The following is a 19,285-nucleotide window of genomic DNA, read 5'->3' as shown; positions in this document are numbered from 1 at the left end:
ACCAGAGAAAGACACAACGGTCAGAAATAGGACTTTGTGAGGATAGAAGGTGCCAGTGGGACCCCAAAAAAAGGTTTTAAAATAGAAAAAGTGAAAATTCATGGTGTAGGTCCTTTAATAAACTTGACCTTTCACTCTGTACTTAGTCAGCTTTTTTTCCCCTCTACACCAAAGAACTTTGCCGAAAATAGCCGATCTACAAGCTCACAACGCCTCGCAGCGTGAGGCGTTGTGAGCTTGTAGAGCTTGTAGAGCTTTGTAGAGCTTTTTGGTAGATCGGCTATTTTTGGCTAAAGTTCTCAGAATATGGATGCTAGGGCTCAAGTGGTTAATATAAAAAAAGGAGGAAAAAGGTTTCTGTCATACAAAGATTTGGAGGACCCCCTGTAGTAACTCTGAGGACCCCCTAGGGGTTCCGGACCCCCTGTTGAAGACCCCTGGCTTAAACGGTTATGTCTCGTCGTAAATCTTTGGTCTGAACTAGGCTTGTAACCACAAAACAGACTACTGCATCTTGGAATTGGCTCAGACAAATTATGTTGTTATACAATGGGTACTTCAGCATGCCCTTGTGCCACAATGGACATTTGTATTAATGGGGTAAAGCCAAGGAGAGGTGGCTTGGAGGGGGTGTGGGAAGAGTATATCTGGCACTGGATGGCCTATTATCTACCCACACGGTGCTAGACGAGAAGAGCGAGCATGCAGTAAACTATAATGAGTTAAGGTGGGCAGGGTCAGGGTCAGGAGGAGATGCAACTGTTTTGCCTTCCATTTCAATGCAAAAATGTTTGGCTATCTTGACTGCACACCGGTGATACATATTTCATTTTGTTTTGTTCCAGGTTCAGAAATTGTGCAGTGGATGCTCAAGAATCTAAACATCGAAGACCAAGGTAACGCACCGGCGGAGAGTCATGTTATCATTTGAGTGAGCTGATGAAGAAAAGTCTTCATCCAATAGGGTGGATGGAGAAGCAGTGTTCTGTTGCTAAGTTCCAGAGTGCACGCACGGGAAAGAATCCAAATAGGGGTGAAGGAATAATCTATGCTCTGGTGAAATTATGAATCCATTAATTGATCAACATAAAATGTATCAAATCAAATAATCTAGTTTAGTAATATACCCTATCATGTAAAATGTTCGCTTTATTCCAGATTATAAAATGAAAAGTTAATATATTTTAAGTTGAATAGTATAAAGCAAAAAAACTGCTCACCCTAAGTCTTATCTGGCTATCACTGCGGCTCTTTAATTCTCGCTTTAAGACAAACTCATGCATGAGACCTTCTAGGCAAAAAGGGTAACGAGAAGAGTCAATAGATTAGCCCTAATGAAACCAAGAGATAGAATAGGCCTGTCTTCCAACAAAGTGGCCAAACACAGTTCAAGGCAATTGTAGACTGCAAGATGCCTGCCGACTCCACATTTGAGATGGGCTACACTAGCCCTGCAGACTCAAACAGTGTTACCGCTTGGGTCCTGGCAGGGACGTGCTGGCCATTTGGAAAAGCGGGACAACTCCCGAACGGCCGGTTCATTCCCGGCCGGTCCAGGCCGGCCATTAGGAAAAAATTAAAAATAAAATGTCGGCCTTCGTTACATTTTGGGGGCTGGGCGGCCAACAAAGTAAACCGTCACTTTCGGGCAGAAACCTCATATCCTCCAAGTTTCAAATGTATACATTTTTTCGCAAAGCAAAGCCCTGCTTCATCATACAAGGCCGTTGCACAAAAGTAGTGAAAACAGCAGTTGTGTGCTTGTAGATCGGCTGTTTTAACTAGTTTAAATCATTTTTAAAATGATAAATACAAAACAAACGGTTTTGGACATACAAGGTTTTCACCCGACAACGACGAAATATAACTCATGTACAGTAATTGGCCCACTGGCTTGTCACTTGTCATGATCTGAAATGGCAAATCTTTGAGTAGCAGTGAAATTTGACACCACTGTGTTTGCATGTGCGTGCTGCTGCTGCTGCCTCCACAGTGAGTGCAGAGAAATAGCAGAGGCATAACAGTCACTTCTCTCCAGTGGGTCCGGCGGTCAAATATGTCCGATCGGAAACTTGCGCTGCGGCACAATAGTTCCGCCACAATTTTTTTTTCTTTTTTAACTTTTTTTTTATTTTATTTTTTTTACTTTTTTTTTTATTTTTTTTAACTAGATGGGAGCGGCCCGAAGGGCCGCGACCCTCTAGTAATATATATTATGTGTTTATACATGTGTGTACATTGCGAGGATCCAGGTTTCGGAAGCTGCTGGCCACAGGCTGCCTGTAGAAACTGTACTGTGGTGCAGAAGTGCAGTACAGGTACTTATAACAGAACTACAGTATGCAGCCCGCACACCTATCATATGTCACCCTTCTGTTGTCATGGTCGCCCACGCACCCTTGTGGCGCTTGCCCTGCCACTTCTTATACGTGTCCGAACTGTCTGAGTGAAATATTATATCAACCATTTTGTAGGCAGCATGTAATTTTATTTCTGTGATGCAGAAGTCTTTCGAGAAATTCTTACATATTGCAGAATATGATTCAATAATGAAAACAAACGTATTACAAAAGGTGGGAGAATTAATCACTTATAGACAATCAAAGCAGCTGCTGATAATCAACGTTGTCAGTTCCCCCTCCACCCGATCAACACCCACAATAAAAATATTCATATTGGTTCTCTTTCCCCTGGAGAAGGTAGTATAGCGCTAGCCATGATAGAGGCAGGTATAGACGCCATCTCGTTCATTAGCTTGCCCTTGGCCTTTGTTAATGGTGATTGAGAAAGCCAGCATGACAACATCTTCACTGTGCCACCGTCTGGGTCTAAAGGTCCTGCATGGCTGGCAGCACAGTCCTGTTTTAACCACTTCACCTTGGCTTGCGGTCGTGAGAGGAACATTTTCCATACCAAGCAGTGAGCCATTCCTTAACAATGGTGCCCAGATGAAGTGAGCAGTTTAGGTCGCTGACCAAGAGGAACCTGAAGTTAAATTCACTTTCCACTGTAGTCCCGTTTAGGTTGACAATATCGTTGTTTTCGGGTGGAAACCTTGTATGTCCAAAACCGTTCGTTTTGTATTTATCATCTAAAAAATGATTTAAAATAGTGAAAATAGCAGATCTACAAGCGTTGTGTGCTTGTAGATCAGCTATTTTCACTATTTTGTGCGACTAGTCTTGTATGACGAAGCAGGGCTTCACAGGACTTTACAAAAAAACGTACAAATCTGAAACTTGGAGATACAAGGTTTCTGCCCGAGAGAGAGAGAGAGAGAGACAGAGAGAGAGAGAGAGAGAGAGAGAGAGAGAGAGAGAGAGAGAGAGAGAGAGAGATTGGAAACCCTTCAGAAAAACGTATGTTGCTGTATCAGTGGTGCTCAATCTTTTTCATGAGAAGTTGCCCCAAAATTATATATGTATTTGGCCGTCTCAAAATATTTTATATATTCAAAGGTTTGCACAAATTCAAACAATTTTGAATAGCCTAAGGGTCGTTTCATACCGTTATAAGGAGCCTAACTAATTTTGGTTCGGGAGTGCTCCCCGACCCGAAATTATTTAGGTTCGGGGGGAGTTCATCCATACTTTCTTAACGGCTAGTGCCGAAGTTGCTTGTAAATATTGGAGGTCCGTGGCATGACAACGTTTGTGGCCGATGAATGAGCATTGCAGGACTAGCCTGGCTCCAGCCAATAGACCCGCCCACTCTCTGAGTGAACTGCATCTCTTGGTCTGGATATGTCATATGACGAGTCTCTTGATTCGGTTCAAAGCCGTATCTTGGCGAACCGACCAATGAATTCAAAGCAAGACGGAAAAAAATCTACAGAAACAGTGGAGGGAGGGGTGGCTGCGTGGCTCACCAGAGTTCTTAATTGCTCCCTTTGAACTTCAAAAGGACTCCGAACTGCAGGCATTGATTGAGCCATACAAGTGTCGAGTAGCTCATTAGTGATTCTCTCTAATCAGTGAAACATCAAAGACACTGACCTGTTGGGTGCATGTCATTGAGGGGAGGGGGAGGAGGGATTGTTTTGTGTGCAAAAGTCAAACACAACCCTCCCACCAGATCGCTTGTGATTGGGAATTTCAAATTTTAAATCCCCTCCCCTTTGAAATCTCAACACAATGGCTCAGGCTCAGACTCTTAAGCTCCAGCGCAGAGTCTGAAATCAGGCTATTGCAGGACGGACATATATTTGACTTGCCCTTGCGCTGCACGCTGAATGACTGGAGGTCCAGTGAGTGAGTAGCAGCACCAGCGGGGTCTCCTCTCTCTCTCTCACTCACATTCACAAACGCTCGATCGAGCTCTGTCAAAAACATTTAATCTACAAGCTCACATTATAGACGTGCCGCCTCCCTTGCTGCATGCATGTCATCACCATCACACAGTCACAACTCGTCGTGGAAAACCTATCAACACGGAGCACTAGCAAATAGCAATAAGCAAAGTTGTGTTTAAGCTCTTCTTTTGTCTTTAAAACGGTCGGCGACGCGTTAGCGATACACGCAGCAAAGGTGTGTGTGTGTGTGTGTGTGTGTGTGTGTGTGTGTGTGTGTGTGTGTGTGTGTGTGTGTGTGTGTGTGTGTGTCACTGTGTCTGTCGCGTGCGCGCCTCCCAGTCCACCACTCTTCGTCTCCAGCCAGAGTGAGAGCCAGCTGACTTGTGTCCGCTCTGCGAAGCCCAATACACGGCCACACAAGCATTTGGAAGTCGGCGTGTCTCCCTCCCAAACAACCGCTGTTTCCTTGGATTCACAGCCGAGAATATGAACGTGAAGCCGGGCTGAATGAATGAGAAGACACCGCTGAGTACCGAAATTAAGTCGGGAGGTCACAACATTTCGTCAGAACCGTAGAGCCGAATTTAGTCGGTTGACGCCCCCCCGAACCGGGGGATGCGAACCATATTTGGGTTTGCCTAGTGCCGAACCGAAATTAGTTAGGCTCCTTATAACGGTATGAATCGACCCAAAGACATCTAAAATTACAAAGATGCTTTCCTGGTTTTAATGGGCTAATGTAACTCAAGTGTGAAAATGGACACTACACTCTCAGAGCTTTAACCATTTTTGCCTATAATGGCATTTCAGGGACTCTCTAGGTAACTTTACAAGTTTAAATTGACCCTTACAAGTCTGTAACTTTGACAGCGTACAAATGGAACCAAATGGACCCTAACAGGTCCAATTGGTTCCATTTGTACACTGTGAAAGTTAAGGGTAGTCCTTCAAATATCAAAGTTTGAGATCCACAGCTCTGAGCAGCCGGTCCCCTCTTGCTGGGAGGACACAGCAGTGTCTGTCCAGGACCCCCTGCTGCCTCGCATGGGTGCTCAGCACAGCTCTGTACAATAGCACCAGCGTGTGTGTGTGTGTGTGTGTGTGTGTGTGTGTGTGTGTGTGTGTGTGTGTGTGTGTGTGTGTGTGTGTGTGTGTGTGTGTGTGTGTGTGTGTCATTTGTAGAGGTAACATAGTATCTGATTGTTCTTGCACTTGATTTATTGAGAGTGTTTGTGTGTGCGCGACTGCGCGTACGTGTGTACAGTATGTGTCTCTGTCACTTTTTTGTTTATGTATGTGTACATTCCAGTGCCTTGGTGTGGTAGGGTGATTCACACACATAGTGATGTATTGTTCACATAGCTGACTCAACAACCCTCTGCAGTTCCTTTGTGTGTACGGGTGTGTGTTTGGTTTGGGAGTGTGTGTGTGCGTGTGCGTGTGTGTGTGTGTGTGTGTGTGTGTGTGTGTGTGTGTGTGTGTGTGTGTGTGTGTGTGTGTGTGTGTGTGTGTGTGTATATCTGCCTCTGCATGCATGTGTGCGTATCTGCATCATGTATGTTCTGCCTGTATTTTCTTTCCCTTTCTCTCTCTCACTCATGTATGTTGTCTTTAACGTACATACTGCGTGCAGCTGGATGTGCGCAAGTGGGTGCAAGTGTGTGTCGTTGGGTAGGGACTCAGTTATCTCCAGAACCTGAAGTGGCTCAGGGTAAAATCCAGACCAAAGCTATTACAGTATATATGGAGAAAGAGCGGAATGCATTTATTTCACTGCTGTAACTTTTATACCTTTAGGACAGTAATTCTCAAACTCTTTAATGTCAAGGACCCCCAGTTTGATATGGATTAAGGCACTGTTCCCCATTTGATAAAGATGCTAGTTTTCATCTCTGGAACCCCAAACTACACAGTAAAATCCTCAAGTGTTCATTTAAGAGTTACAGGCCCAAAAGGGTCTAAATATGAACTATTGGTGGTCTAGATATTGCTGTCCATAAGGCATAGTTATACATCCTTAACCAACAATTAAAACATTTTAATAATTTGTTAAAAAATTATTAGGTAACAGTTTGCGAAGGATTTTAAAGCGTTACCCACTTTATTTACCCACTTTTTTTCCTAAATCTGCAGTTCCTTGTAAATGTGATATAGATATACTTTTGCTAACAGTGATCACAAACACGATCTTGCAGTATACATTGGAAAGTCTTATGATGTGGACTGGAATTGTATTGTCAGTCTCTTTTTTGCTATATTAATGATGGCATCAATGGACACATTCCAAATGATCCCATCCTATCCTAGAAGTAACTCTGCTATGTGGGTTCTCCCACTGCAGCTTTTCATTAGACAACCAAACTGCCCAAGTTCTCCCAAGTTCCTTTTAAACGATTTTATCCAAGTCTGTTGGGATGGATTGAGGTTTTGCACCTGCACTGAATATATATATATATATATATATATATATATATATATATATATATATATATATATATCCTCAGTCAATTATATTGCCTTTGTTGTTCTAGTTCTAAGTTCATGTCCACCAATGTTTTTCCCGTTCTCTTTAGTCTCTACATACTATCGAGTCAATAACATCATCAGGTTGTTCCTCAGGATTGTCTTTAGACCCCCAGAGACCCAGATAGTAGCAAGTAGCAAGAATACTAATACAAATCTAAATAAGGAGTAAGCTGGTAGTAACACGGAGACTAGAAGAGGAGTACCAGAACCCCAGGCAGGTACAGTACAGTATACTACTGAAAGAACCCTTTGTTAACTGGGAATCAGCAGTAGCGTGTAATGTGTTTTAATCAGCATGATGTACTTAAAAGAAAGGCGTTCCATTTGTCTACTGTAACATTCCTGTAAAAGTAGTCTGTGACTAATAGGTCAGGACCCTATCTCCTGTTTCTGTAGCACAAGGCAGCTTGATTTACAAGTACACCCCCTTGACATGCTGCTAGTATGATGCAGGGACTTACTCCCAATCCAATCCTTGATGCTGAGTGCCAACAGGGAAGCAATAGGTACCATTTTGTATAGTCTTTAGTTTGACACGGATTGAGCCCCCGACCTCCAAATCTCAGGACACACGGACAGTCTTAGCCTGGCATGGACAGACTAATGATTCTACTCAGGCAGATTACTAGGACAGCAGGACACTCCAACCACAAGACTACTGCTGTGCTTGTAACAATACTGTACGAAACAATGTTAATTGGTCCCAGTGATTTGTTTTTCAGCATAACAACCTACTATGACCTGATCACTTATGAAAGTAATTATGAGGGGAAATGCTTTTAATGCCCTTTGGATTGAGAAATGCCACTTGTACCTTTTGTACCATTTGTAATTATACGATTAAAATGGTTACAGCCTGAAGGGTCAGTGGAATTCATATACAATACACCATTCATCAAGGTATGGATCAGCATTTGCTGAAGACAAATCATTTCAACAAACGTGTTAATCTCTTACAGTATGTCTATAGTTCATATTTCCCTAAGGCAGATACAACCTGTCTCAAAATCTATAGTACATCATCTACAGTATAGCTTCATTGAAGCCTGTCATCTAAATGACAAATACAATTTTGATTTCTCATCACTTTCCTTTAACATGGCTTAAGAAATGTAATAGCATTACATTTGGCCATGCGCCAAATGTTTGGGTTTTTTGGCAAGTACCCAGCAATACCTTCTGCTCAATCTGTGGGATATTTTCCCTGTGGGCTCTGAGCTCTGCCTTTCTTGGCAGCCTTAAGCCTGATTTATACTTTGTTGTGCATCATGTCTTGCCCAGAAATGGCAGATCTACAAACTCACAACACGTCATAGCGTGAGTCTGCGCAACGCATTGTGAGCTTGTAAATTGTCTGTTTGTGGTGCGAGACACTGCTACACAACTAAGTCTAAATTAAGCGTTACTGATTCCAAGCTGCCCTCCTATAAATCTGCATGTGTGCAAGTCCTTGTTCAGGAAAATAATAACAGAACTTTATGCAATAGGCTCTTTTGCCAATTACATGTAGAAACTTCTGTGTTACAAGTATACACTTTTATGAAACATGTATTTCACCACACACACGCACAAAGACACACGCACACGCGCACACGCACCACACACACACACACACACACACACACACACACACACACACACACAAAATTATCTGACTACGCCACCTCCAGCTTGCGAGGGGGGTAAGAGGCCTAAACCCTTAGAATATTCACACTGTTTAATGTGACCATCCATTTCTCCCCTAAACAGGAACAATGAACAGGATCTTTCGTGCAAAAATAGGACATAGAACTTCATTATTAATACATATCCAAAGATAGTATACATTAACCTCAATAGTTAAAATGGCCAGGGCCTAAGGTCAGATTTCTTTAAGGTTACAATGAAGTGCAATTCTGACATTTTACTCTCAGACTATGAAGGTCAGGTCGGCACGTGTGCACAGCCCTACCAGCAACTATGGGGGACAGAGTGAAATAACAGAGGAAAACAGTGGCTGGACTGGTCCCTAGTATTACAACATCATGTAAACACTGTATTCAGGAGGAGTTCCGACAAGATGGCGACCGAGTAGGACGCGTTTGTTGAGCTCTGTGGAGGTGCATAGTTTTCACATTTTTTAAGCCCATTTTTTACTGCCTTTATAGTTCTTTTGAGACTTTAAACGCCCAAAACACTGGTGATCGTCTGTTTTTGCAGTTGTTTCGTGTTTCATGCCGAATACGATTAACACGAGGTCGAGGAGTACCAGGTCTCCGACCGCAAACGCTGACAACATGGCCGGCGCAATGCAGGGCGACGCTGACGCTCCGGTTACAAAGAGCATGCTGCGCGAGGTCCTCAAGGAATCACTGAAAGAGTTTATGGATGGTTTTATTCAACCCATGATGCTTGGCTTGGAGAAGAAATTACTGAAGAAGATTGATGACTTCGGAAAGGAGCTGCGTCCTGCAGTCGCCACGCTGAACACGACCGTGGCTGAACATGGGGAGGCCATTGAGAACTTTGGTTCCTCCATGGACAGTTTGCAGATGTGTATCACTGAATTGGAGAGAAGATGTGCTAATCTGGAGGAGAAGCTCGTCATAGCAGAAGACCGGAGTCGTAGGAACAACATAAGAGTGATTGGGATCTCTCCTGGGCTAGAAAAGGCTGACCCAGTGGCCTTTATCCAGTCTTTTTTGCAGAAAACATTCCCCGACGAGTTTCCCGACTCCCCCCCGGAGGTGGATCGTGCTCATCGGACCGGCAATCCACGTTCTGATAAGCCAAGGGCTTTCCTGGCAAGGATCCATTTTTTCCGGGTAAAGGAACGCATACTCCAGCTCTCCAGGAAAGCAGGCCAACTGACATACAATGGCAAAAAGGTGTATATTTTCCCCGACTGGTCTGCTGAAACATCAAAGAGAAGGGCAGCTTTCGGGCCAGTAAAGGAATTCCTACGTTCCATCACCGCGGAAGGAGTTAAATACGGAATAAGGCACCCGAGCAAATTCTGGTTAACCGTGGATGAGGCGACTTCTACTTTCAACTCACCCAAGGAAGCTCTGGCCTTTTGCAAGGATAAGTTCAAGACTCCAGGTGCTGCGGACGAGACTCTAGCTACGCAGGATGATGAGACGACAGTTACAGAGAACTAACTTTTACCAGGGACACTTTTGCTTTCGTGATCGCGTGCTTTCAAACACATTCTGCCGATGTGATATCCTTTTGCCTTTAATGGACTGTTGGTAAGCTGGCTGGGACTTTGGAGATGACTTTTACGCAGCGTCTTTCTTTCCTCACTCTCTCCTCCTCCTCCTCCCCAAAGGGTGAGTTGTTAATGTAAGCCTACTTATTGTTTTGGACTCATCAACTTGACGTTGTGTTTTCAAGTGTTTCGTTTCATAATACCTATTTTATTTGTATTGAAGAATAAGATATATTTTATTTTTTAACAAGATCTGTAAGCAGATGGGTGTTACTCGTTTTAATTTAGGTTACCGCAAGGAGAGAGGATTTAGGGCTGTTAAAGCTATAAGCATAATTCACTGTCTTTTTTTTTGTTTGAATATAATGGACATTGTTCTTGTTATTATTGTATTCCTTTTCTTTGCTCTTATTGAGCGTTGTGCTGCTTACTATATAGGTCTAGAGGGTTTTATCTCTCTCTGTTAAGCTTTGTCTAACGTGTTCCGTGTCGCGGTTCGGACCCTGCTCTCTCTCTCGTCCTCCCTCTGTCTCTCTATCTATCTCGGCTTTCCCTCTCTCTCTCTCTCTCTCTCTCTCTCTCTCTCTATGGCTCTCTCTCTCGCTGTGTGTGTGTGTGTGTGTGTCTCTCTCTCTCTCTCTCTCTCTCTTTCTGTTAGGTAATGGCGGCTATGTTGGTTGTTAGTTTATGGTTCGTTTATGCCTCCTAAAACGCTACTTTCTCGGGTAGGAGGGCGAGACTGGGCTTTGGCCTTTGTATTGAGTAATGTAGCCTACTGTTTAAGGTGAAACAGATATAAATAATATGGTCTAAATTGTGAAGGCTCCGTGGTTCCAGAGACCACTCGCTCTCCCGCCCTTTCTCTATGTCTCTCTACCTATCTCTGCTTCTCCTCTCTCTCTCTCTCCCTGGCTCATTGACTCGTTCTTTTTTTTCCTTTTTTTTCTAATCTCAATAGCTCGCGGATGTACGATCTCGTGGCGCGTTGGCTCTACGTGCTTGTGGATCCGCTGTCTGGGGGGGGGGGGGGGGGGGGGGTAGTTATTTACCTACTTTACTTGTTGTCTTCTAAAATGTTAATTTCTTGATGGGGGAGAGGGGAGCTCTGTATTGGGATATTTAGTTTGTAGTCGTGATTGGGTAGGTTCACTGTTTGAAGTATGGTAGTTTACTGTTTAAGACGGAAACAGACTTAACTAATATGATTGACATTTATCTAAGTTTGCACTGGCCTTTTGGGCATGTACAGGGAGCTGTATATGGCGCAGTATGCATTATGTGTGCTGTGTTGTATATGGTTTCCTGATCATACATAACTGTGTTTTATGTAAATACTTATGTATACAGACTTTTCTTTCTTTTTTTTCTCCCTTCTAATTAGTAATTGTGGTTTGTATGCATGGATGCATGGGGGGGCTGTATGTGGCGCAGTATGCATTAACACTGTGTGTGCTTTGCTGCATATGGCCCCCCGGATGTGCTTTTAATTTCTATTTCTAACTACATATGTAAGTGCATATATTTTTTATATCATATACACTGATTTCCTTTTTTATTTATTTTTATTATTAATATTATATTAGTGCCTTGTCGTGGTGACAGCCTTATTTCCACTTATCTGTCACAAGTATTTGGTTATTTGCATTAACGTGGCTTATAGGGCTTTATCACATTCTAAGTGGGCCTAATGCTGGACTGATTATTGTTATTACAGTTGTTATAGTCCCCTCATTTTTTTTCCCCCCTTTATTCTTTTCTTTTTTCTCTCCCCCTTCTTTACTAGAAATGTTAACATACCATTCTCATTTATTTAAGTGATATGAAGTGGGGAGATTGATCATAATTTGAGCGGATGGAATGTTTGAGAGCTATTCAGCCACAAGAAGGCACTTTTTTGTTGTTGTTGTTTTTACTTTGGTGATCTGTTATATATTTACATAACCACCAGAGGGCAATGTATGGTTACTTTTGGGCAGTTACTTGTTTGCACTCTCTGACAGAGTGAAATGAAGGTTGACTAATAGGTTGATGGGGTGGGGAACTGTTTTTGTGCACTCTGATGCTAATGGGGTTTTCCCCCTCAAGCTTCAATGTTATGTGTTTTTTTATGTTCGTTTGATGTTGCTTTTTCCTTTCTGTTCCTTTTGGGGTTGTTTTGTTTTTCTGTTGGGAAGGTTTGTTGTGAGGGACCAACTAGGAAATTCTAAAATGTTCTACTGTGCTTGCTGTGCGTATGGTTTGAACCACAATTATGACAGAATATAAATTTCTAAGTTTCAATGTAAGGGGAGCGAATATACCGCATAAGCGAACCAGCATTTTGGGGGTTTTGCGATCTAAATCAATTGACTTTGCATTTATACAGGAGTCTCATCTTTTAAAAGAGCATTCCAACCGATTGGCTAATAAACATTATCGTGTTTTAGCCTTTTCAGCTGCTTCTTCCAAAACCAAGGGAGTAGCCATATTGGCTAGACGTAACCTTAGGTTGGATTTTTTGGGTGATTGGTCTGACAGTGACGGGAGGATAGCTGTTGCTAAAATCCGCTTGGAGGGTAAAATGCTAGCACTAGTCTCTGTGTATGCTCCAAATGTTTTAGACAAAGAGTTTTACAAATTACTAACTAAAACCTTATTGGAACTGACGGATTTCAAAATCATTGTTGGTGCTGACTTCAATGCAACATGGCAACATAACCTAGATAGATCCACTGGGGTAGAAAGCAGAGAACAAGCACTAGCGTCTGCAGAACTACGTGCTTGGGCAAACTCAACTGGCTTACTCGACATCTGGCGTTTAATGAACCCAACGGTTAGAGATTTTTCTTTTCTGTCGGGTAGGCATGCGTCATTCTCTAGGATCGATTACGTTTTTGCCCCTGTTAGCTTGTTTCATAAAATTGCCAAGGTAGAGTTGCTCCCAATGTCACTCTCGGATCACAAGGCGGTGCTGTGTGTTGCTTCACTGAAACAGGTTATAGATAGAGCTCCTAGATGGCGGTTTAACACCACACTGCTGCGCGATGCGGCATTTGTAGCTCAGTTTCAAACTGGTTTGCGTGAATTTATAAATATCAATACAGGCTCAGTTGAGGATCCCAGAATTCTTTGGGATGCAATTAAAGGCTTTATCAGGAGTAATACAACCCTCTATGCGTCCACTCAGAGAAAATTAAGGTCAGCCAAACTGGTGGAATTGGAATCTCGGTTTTCTACTTTGGATAATTCTCTCCAAAATAACTTTGATGTTAGTACAGCAACCCAGAGGGAGCTAGTTAAGAAAGAAATTAACTCCATTCTCAAGCGCCGCTCAGAATTTCAAATGAAACGCACAAGGCAAAACTACTATTTTAATAGTGCAAGACCCAGTCACTTACTGGCTTTACGTCTTAGATCCAATGAGCATTTTGCTGATATTGTTAGTGTCAAATCAACAACGGGAGCCATGGTTACAGAACCCAAAGAGGTCAATGCCACGTTTCGTGCTTTTTATGATGAGCTCTACACCTCCGAGGTCATTCACGATGATGCAGTATGCAATAATTTTTTATCCAACATACAGTTACCAACCCTTAGCGAGGCGGATGCGGAAGCCTTAGATAGACCGCTCCATCTGGCGGAATTACAGGAAGCTGTGCTCGCAATGCGTAGGGGCAAGTCGCCTGGTTTGGATGGGATACCCCCTGAACTTTATGCCATCTTTTGGGAAGATCTAGGTCAGCTGATGCTAGACATGTTTCGATATGCAATTGAAAGTGGCTCTTTCTCCAGGGATGTGAATGTAGCTATTATATCATTATTGTTGAAGAAGAACAAGGATCCCACAGATTGCGCAAGCTATAGACCGCTTTCACTTTTGAATTCTGATCTAAAAGTTTTTGCTAAGGTGCTTGCGCGTCGCTTGCAGGGTTTTATGACCACCTTAGTACACTGTGATCAGACAGGTTTCATAGGAACTAGACTAGCCTCTGATAATACTAGACGACTATTGCATATCATCGATAGGGCTAAGGAGCTGAGGACCCCCGCCGCAGTGTTGTCGCTCGATGCGATGAAAGCATTTGATCGTCTGGAATGGTCTTACTTGTGGGCTGTACTAGATAAAATGGGATTTGGTGCTTCATTCATACATTTTGTTAAAGTACTTTATTCTAATCCGTCAGCGATGGTCCTAACCGGTAAGATCTGTTCGCCGCTATTCACGATTGGCAGATCTTCGAGGCAGGGTTGTCCCCTTAGTCCTCTCCTTTTCGCACTTTCACTCGAACCCTTGGCTCAGACAGTGCGTCAGTCTGCAGATATTACTCCTATTTCGATTAACAACACACAGCATCGCATTTCCCTATATGCTGACGATATTCTACTGTTCATTGAGAATGCACCACAGTCAATTACTCACGTCCTTCAAATCTTTGATCAGTTCAGTTCCATTTCCGGCTACAAAATTAATTGGACGAAGTCAGCCCTTCTACCTCTAAATGATCAGATGAGATCTGCTATCCTGCCGCCCATAATCCCAGTAGTAAGCCAATTCAAATATCTTGGCATAGATATTTTCCCCTCTCTTCAGGCTATTGTTAAGAACAACTATGGTGACACTCTAAATAAGATTTGTCTTGATTTAGATAGATGGTCATCTTTGCCCAACTCTCTCCAAGCTCGAGTTTCAATCATAAAGATGAATGTTCTTCCTAGGGTTAACTTTGTAAGCTCTATGCTCCCTTTGCCACCACCGCCGCAATACTGGAATAAGCTTCACTCTTCGATATCTAAGTTTGTGTGGAAAGGGAAACGCCCTCGTCTTAAACTTTCTCTATTACAACGTGCTAGAGATGATGGCGGCCTTTCATTGCCCAACTTTAAATTTTATTATTGGGCCTTCACGCTCCGCCCCCTTTTAAATTGGTTTAACCCAGCAAGTAAGGTTTCTTGGAGAGAGCTTGAGGAGAGTTTAGTGCAGCCTGTTGAATTGAGAGATCTTATCTATTCAAACATAACTACACATCAATGCAAAGTTCGCTTTGGACCTATCATTTCTCATTTAGTGGCAGTATGGAGAGCAGCTGAAAAGATGTGTAAGATTGATTGTAAATGGAACTTATTTTCCCCAGTGTTCAATAATCAAAGACTTTTAATCGAGGATCGCCCCATTCGCTTTCCAAGGTGGAGGGCTAAGGGGATTCGTACATTAGGGGACTTATTTGATAGAAATGGTTTACGACCTTTTCGAGATTTGTGTGACATCTTCAATCTGCCTGGAAATACCCTTTTTTTCTACTTCCAACTGAGAACGTCCATGAGGACCTATGGGGTCCCATGGCAAGCTCCCCTTAGATTGCACCCCTTCCATGAGTTTATCTGTGATGGTAACAGAACAAGAGGTTTGGTTTCCACCCTCTATGGTTTTTTATTAGACTGTAGTTATGGGCCCCTATCTGTTGATACTGTTTGGAGGAATGATGTACCAAATTTGGACCCTGACTTTTGTTGGGACACAGTATGGTCTAACATTAGGCTATCTTCTAGAAATCCAGACCATCAACAAATTCATTTAAATTTTGTTCATCGGACTTATTTAACTCCCCGCAGACTATGTGCTATGAGGATTTTGAATAATCCCAACTGCACTCTCTGCGCCTCAAATAGTATTGGTACCTTCCTTCACATGGTTTGGGAATGCCCAAATGTGTCGTCATTCTGGAATATGGTTGCCTCAAAACTTTCAACTATTTTTAGTATTAATATCATATCTTCTCCTTCTTTATTTTTATTAAATGACGTCTCACAGTTGCAACTAAACAATATACGCAAGCGCATCTTCTTTGCTGGATTAACGGCGGCGAAGAAGATGGTAGCTACGCGGTGGAAACCTCCTCATACGTTAACGTTTCGCCAGTGGGCCTTAACCTTTCTAGATATAGTATATTTAGAGCAGTCGATAGCAAGGTTACACGGAGCAAAAGAAGAAAACATTAATATGTGGTCGGACATTGCAGATAAGCTTAAGGCTATGATTCAAGAAATCACTATATAGTGGTAACAGCCTAGCACAGGCATGCACTATGGTACATTCCGTGTTGGTCCGGGGAAAGGGGGTGGGTGGGTTTTCTTTTCCTTTTCTTGTTTTACTATTGTTTGTGTTGTTTGTCTGTTAATTGCATTTTTCTTTTGATTTTTCTTGATTGTTCTGTTCATATGTATGTCTCTAATTTCATGTTATGGAAAATAAAAATAATTGATAACAAAAAAAAAACACTGTATTCAGATCATTAAAAAGAACAGTGAATAATACACAACTGCAGGGACAAGGGGCGGGGGGACAGGACCAGCACCACATCACAGCTACAAGAAGGAGACAGTGATATTACAAAATGCCTAAAAAGGCATTAAAATACATAGAGACACATACAGTACAATACATAGAATGTTCTGTATACTGTTTCACTTGCATCTCCAGGTCTCTCGACACAGCACAGCAGTTCACCAGAGGTCACTTCATTTGTAAACTGGAATAAACAACAAGCTAACAAAGGCCAGCAGTAGCATTAGCCGCAACAACAAAAAAAGAGTAGCCTTACACATGGTTATTCTGTGCTACACAAGGTTGAGCTTTGGCCTACCATGAGTTCTCCTTCATCCTGCATCAGAGGGGATTTAAACACCATCATCTGCAGCAGAGTCAAAAGCTCTTTCCTGGGAGGAACTAGACTTTTATAACTTCCTGGTCATGTGACTTGGTCAGGTGCTGTGGGTGCACCATTCATCATCTCGTACTAAACTGTGTTGCTTTATCAACATGTTCTAAAGCAAATCAAAATAATTTACATACCCAGCAATGTGCACAGCCTGATTGGCTACGACTGCGTTCTAAAGTTTGTGTATGCGATGTGACGGTCGCTTATCTCCCAATTAGGGAGTCTCACTGGTCCTATAGGTGTGTGTGTGTGTGTGTGTGTGTGTGTGTGTGTGTGTGTGTGTGTGTGTGTGTGTGTGTGTGTGTGTGTGTGTGTGTGTGACAGCCCAGTCATTTATGACTAATGTGGAATCATTACCCCCAGGCCCCAACAACCATGAGAAGTTGATGTTTACTCTCTTTCAGTGTCCTAATAACACAATGTGGATTCGAACAGTGCACCTGTCAATGTGCGTACTAGTGCAATGATATCCATAAAGGCCCTAAGTGAAAGTCCCAATACGTTTGCAGTGTCTTTATGTTCTGCCATTGTCTCTGTGCCGGTGTGTGTGACTGTGTAAGCCAAGTGTAGCCAGCGGCTACAGATCCCATAGCCCGCAGGGCTGTAACCATGACGACAGGTCCTCTCTCTTACACAAAAAAACGTCTAATAAACAGCTTACATTTTGGGAAAGTGAAAAACGTGCTTCCTCACTGTCCGCATGGTCAATGCCTGCATGCAAGTTAAGATCATTTGCTCAAGGGGCGCCCGCTGGCCTAGTGGTCAAGGCGCATACCACATACAAGGCTATGATGCCTGCTGGCGTTGCCGGTTCGATTCCTGATCCTAGCAAATAAAGGCATAAAAAGCCCAACCCATTGAGGAGAACCATAAAAAGCCCAACCCATTGAGGAGAACCATGAAGAGCAGAGAGACTGACGGACGGACGGAGACAGACAGACAGACAGACAGACAGAGGTTTCCTTCCTTAATATATAATAGGAAAATAACAATCAGGCTGGTTTTGTATCTTGTGAAACCTAACAATACTATCATCATTGATACAGTAGCTCTGTTGGTGTCTGTAGGTAGAGGTACCTGGCTGTGAGGACACATGCATTCAAAGATAGAATGCATGTGTGATGTTGACATTTGACCGCAATTAATGGTCATCATCACTCTTTGCTACACTTGAACGACAGCGAGATGTGAAAGATTCCATGTGCCGTTGCAGAGTGGAAGAACTCTCTGCTCAACACAGTGGAGGCCGGCAGACTTTTTCATAGATGTAATTTATCATACTGACATGCTGACTTTACTCTGTAACTGATACTGATCACATTGGAATCATAATGCATCCGAATCTTTTAATAGAAAGAGTGAATACTGAGCATGAGTGGATTTATACCTATAAACTGGCCATTCTTTGAATTCCCCAGTGACATACAATAGATGAATTCCCGACCGCTCCAGATGCACGTGCTCATTATCACACTTCACTGTCTGGATGAATGGAGATTTTCAATCTTTGTAGCTCTGGCTTTTTCAAGGAACACACACAGACAACGATGAACTCAGGTGCAGCAGCAACATAGCAGAAGCAGAGTATTGTATTTATGCAGGGGCGTCACAAGAGGGGGGGGGGGGGGGGGGGAGGAGTGGGACTGAGTTACTAGGGCCCAAGGTGGAGGGGCCTTAGTTATTTTATACTTTAGCTATTGAAAAATAGCAGATCTACAAACTCACAGCGCGGCACCGACTGCCGCGCTGCGAGCTTATAGATCTGCTATTTTTTAAAAGTCGTGAAAATGTGTGTAAATCTTTGATCTATTTTTTAAGCGAACATTTGTAACTCAAATGTTGCTTCTGGGGGGTCCCTGAAACGAAATATTTTGAGATGGGGGTCCGTGGCAAAATACATATGATTTTGGGCGTCCGTCACATGAAATGGTTTGAGCACCACTGACATAGAAACATATAGGTTTTAAAACAAATATATATATTAAAGATTTTTCGAAAATAGCAGATCTACAAGCTCGCAGTGCAGCACTCAGTGCCGCACTGTGAGCTTGTATATCTGCTATTTCTCAATAGTTAAAGCACAAAATAATGTGTAATAATGCGTTCCCAGTCTAAATGGGTTAAACCTTTCTTCATGTGGGGCCAGCAGTGAATCCTTGAACCCAGGGCCCAGAATTTGGTGCGACACCCCTGAAGCAGAGCATTGTATTTATGAGTACACGACTACACGTATAATTAAAAATGTATGGGTCATGGTTTATTTATGCTCACAGGCCAGTCAGGCCTAGAGAGACGGAGAGAAGCTATAACAAATCTGAGGGCTCAGGATGTGAACGTGTGCATGAATATGTGCGCATCAGTGAATATTCATGCACACTTCATGTGTTTGCAATATACACATGTACAGGGTTGTCTGTGTGTGTGTGTGTGTGTGTGTGTGTGTGTGTGTGTGTGTGTGTGTGTGTGTGTGTGTGTGTGTGTGTGTGTGTGTGTGTGTGTGTGATACCTGGGGTGCTTTTCTCATTATATGCGCTCTCACCAAGACAGTCTACAGAAAGGAACAATATGAAGTTGTATCAAGGA

General features: G+C 42.8%; 1 protein-coding gene across 1 annotated transcript in view; it reads left to right on the top strand.

Annotated features, from left to right (window-relative positions):
- LOC308296421 (regulator of G-protein signaling 7) overlaps positions 1–19,285 on the top strand; it is a gene marked incomplete at its 3' end in the record, with an annotated part of 114,800 nt that overhangs the window by 76,308 nt on the left and 19,207 nt on the right. The window contains exon 3 of the mRNA XM_080739707.1: positions 846–896. Coding sequence (XP_080595833.1) covers positions 846–896 — 51 coding nt within the window. The remainder of the gene's footprint in view (positions 1–845; positions 897–19,285) is intronic.

This window comes from Nannobrachium achirus, assembly GCF_963921795.1.
Source record: "Nannobrachium achirus genome assembly, chromosome: 13".
NCBI lineage: Eukaryota > Metazoa > Chordata > Actinopteri > Myctophiformes > Myctophidae > Nannobrachium > Nannobrachium achirus.
The sequence above is the reverse complement of the archived record's forward strand: the minus strand, read 5'-3'. Positions and strand labels throughout refer to the sequence as shown.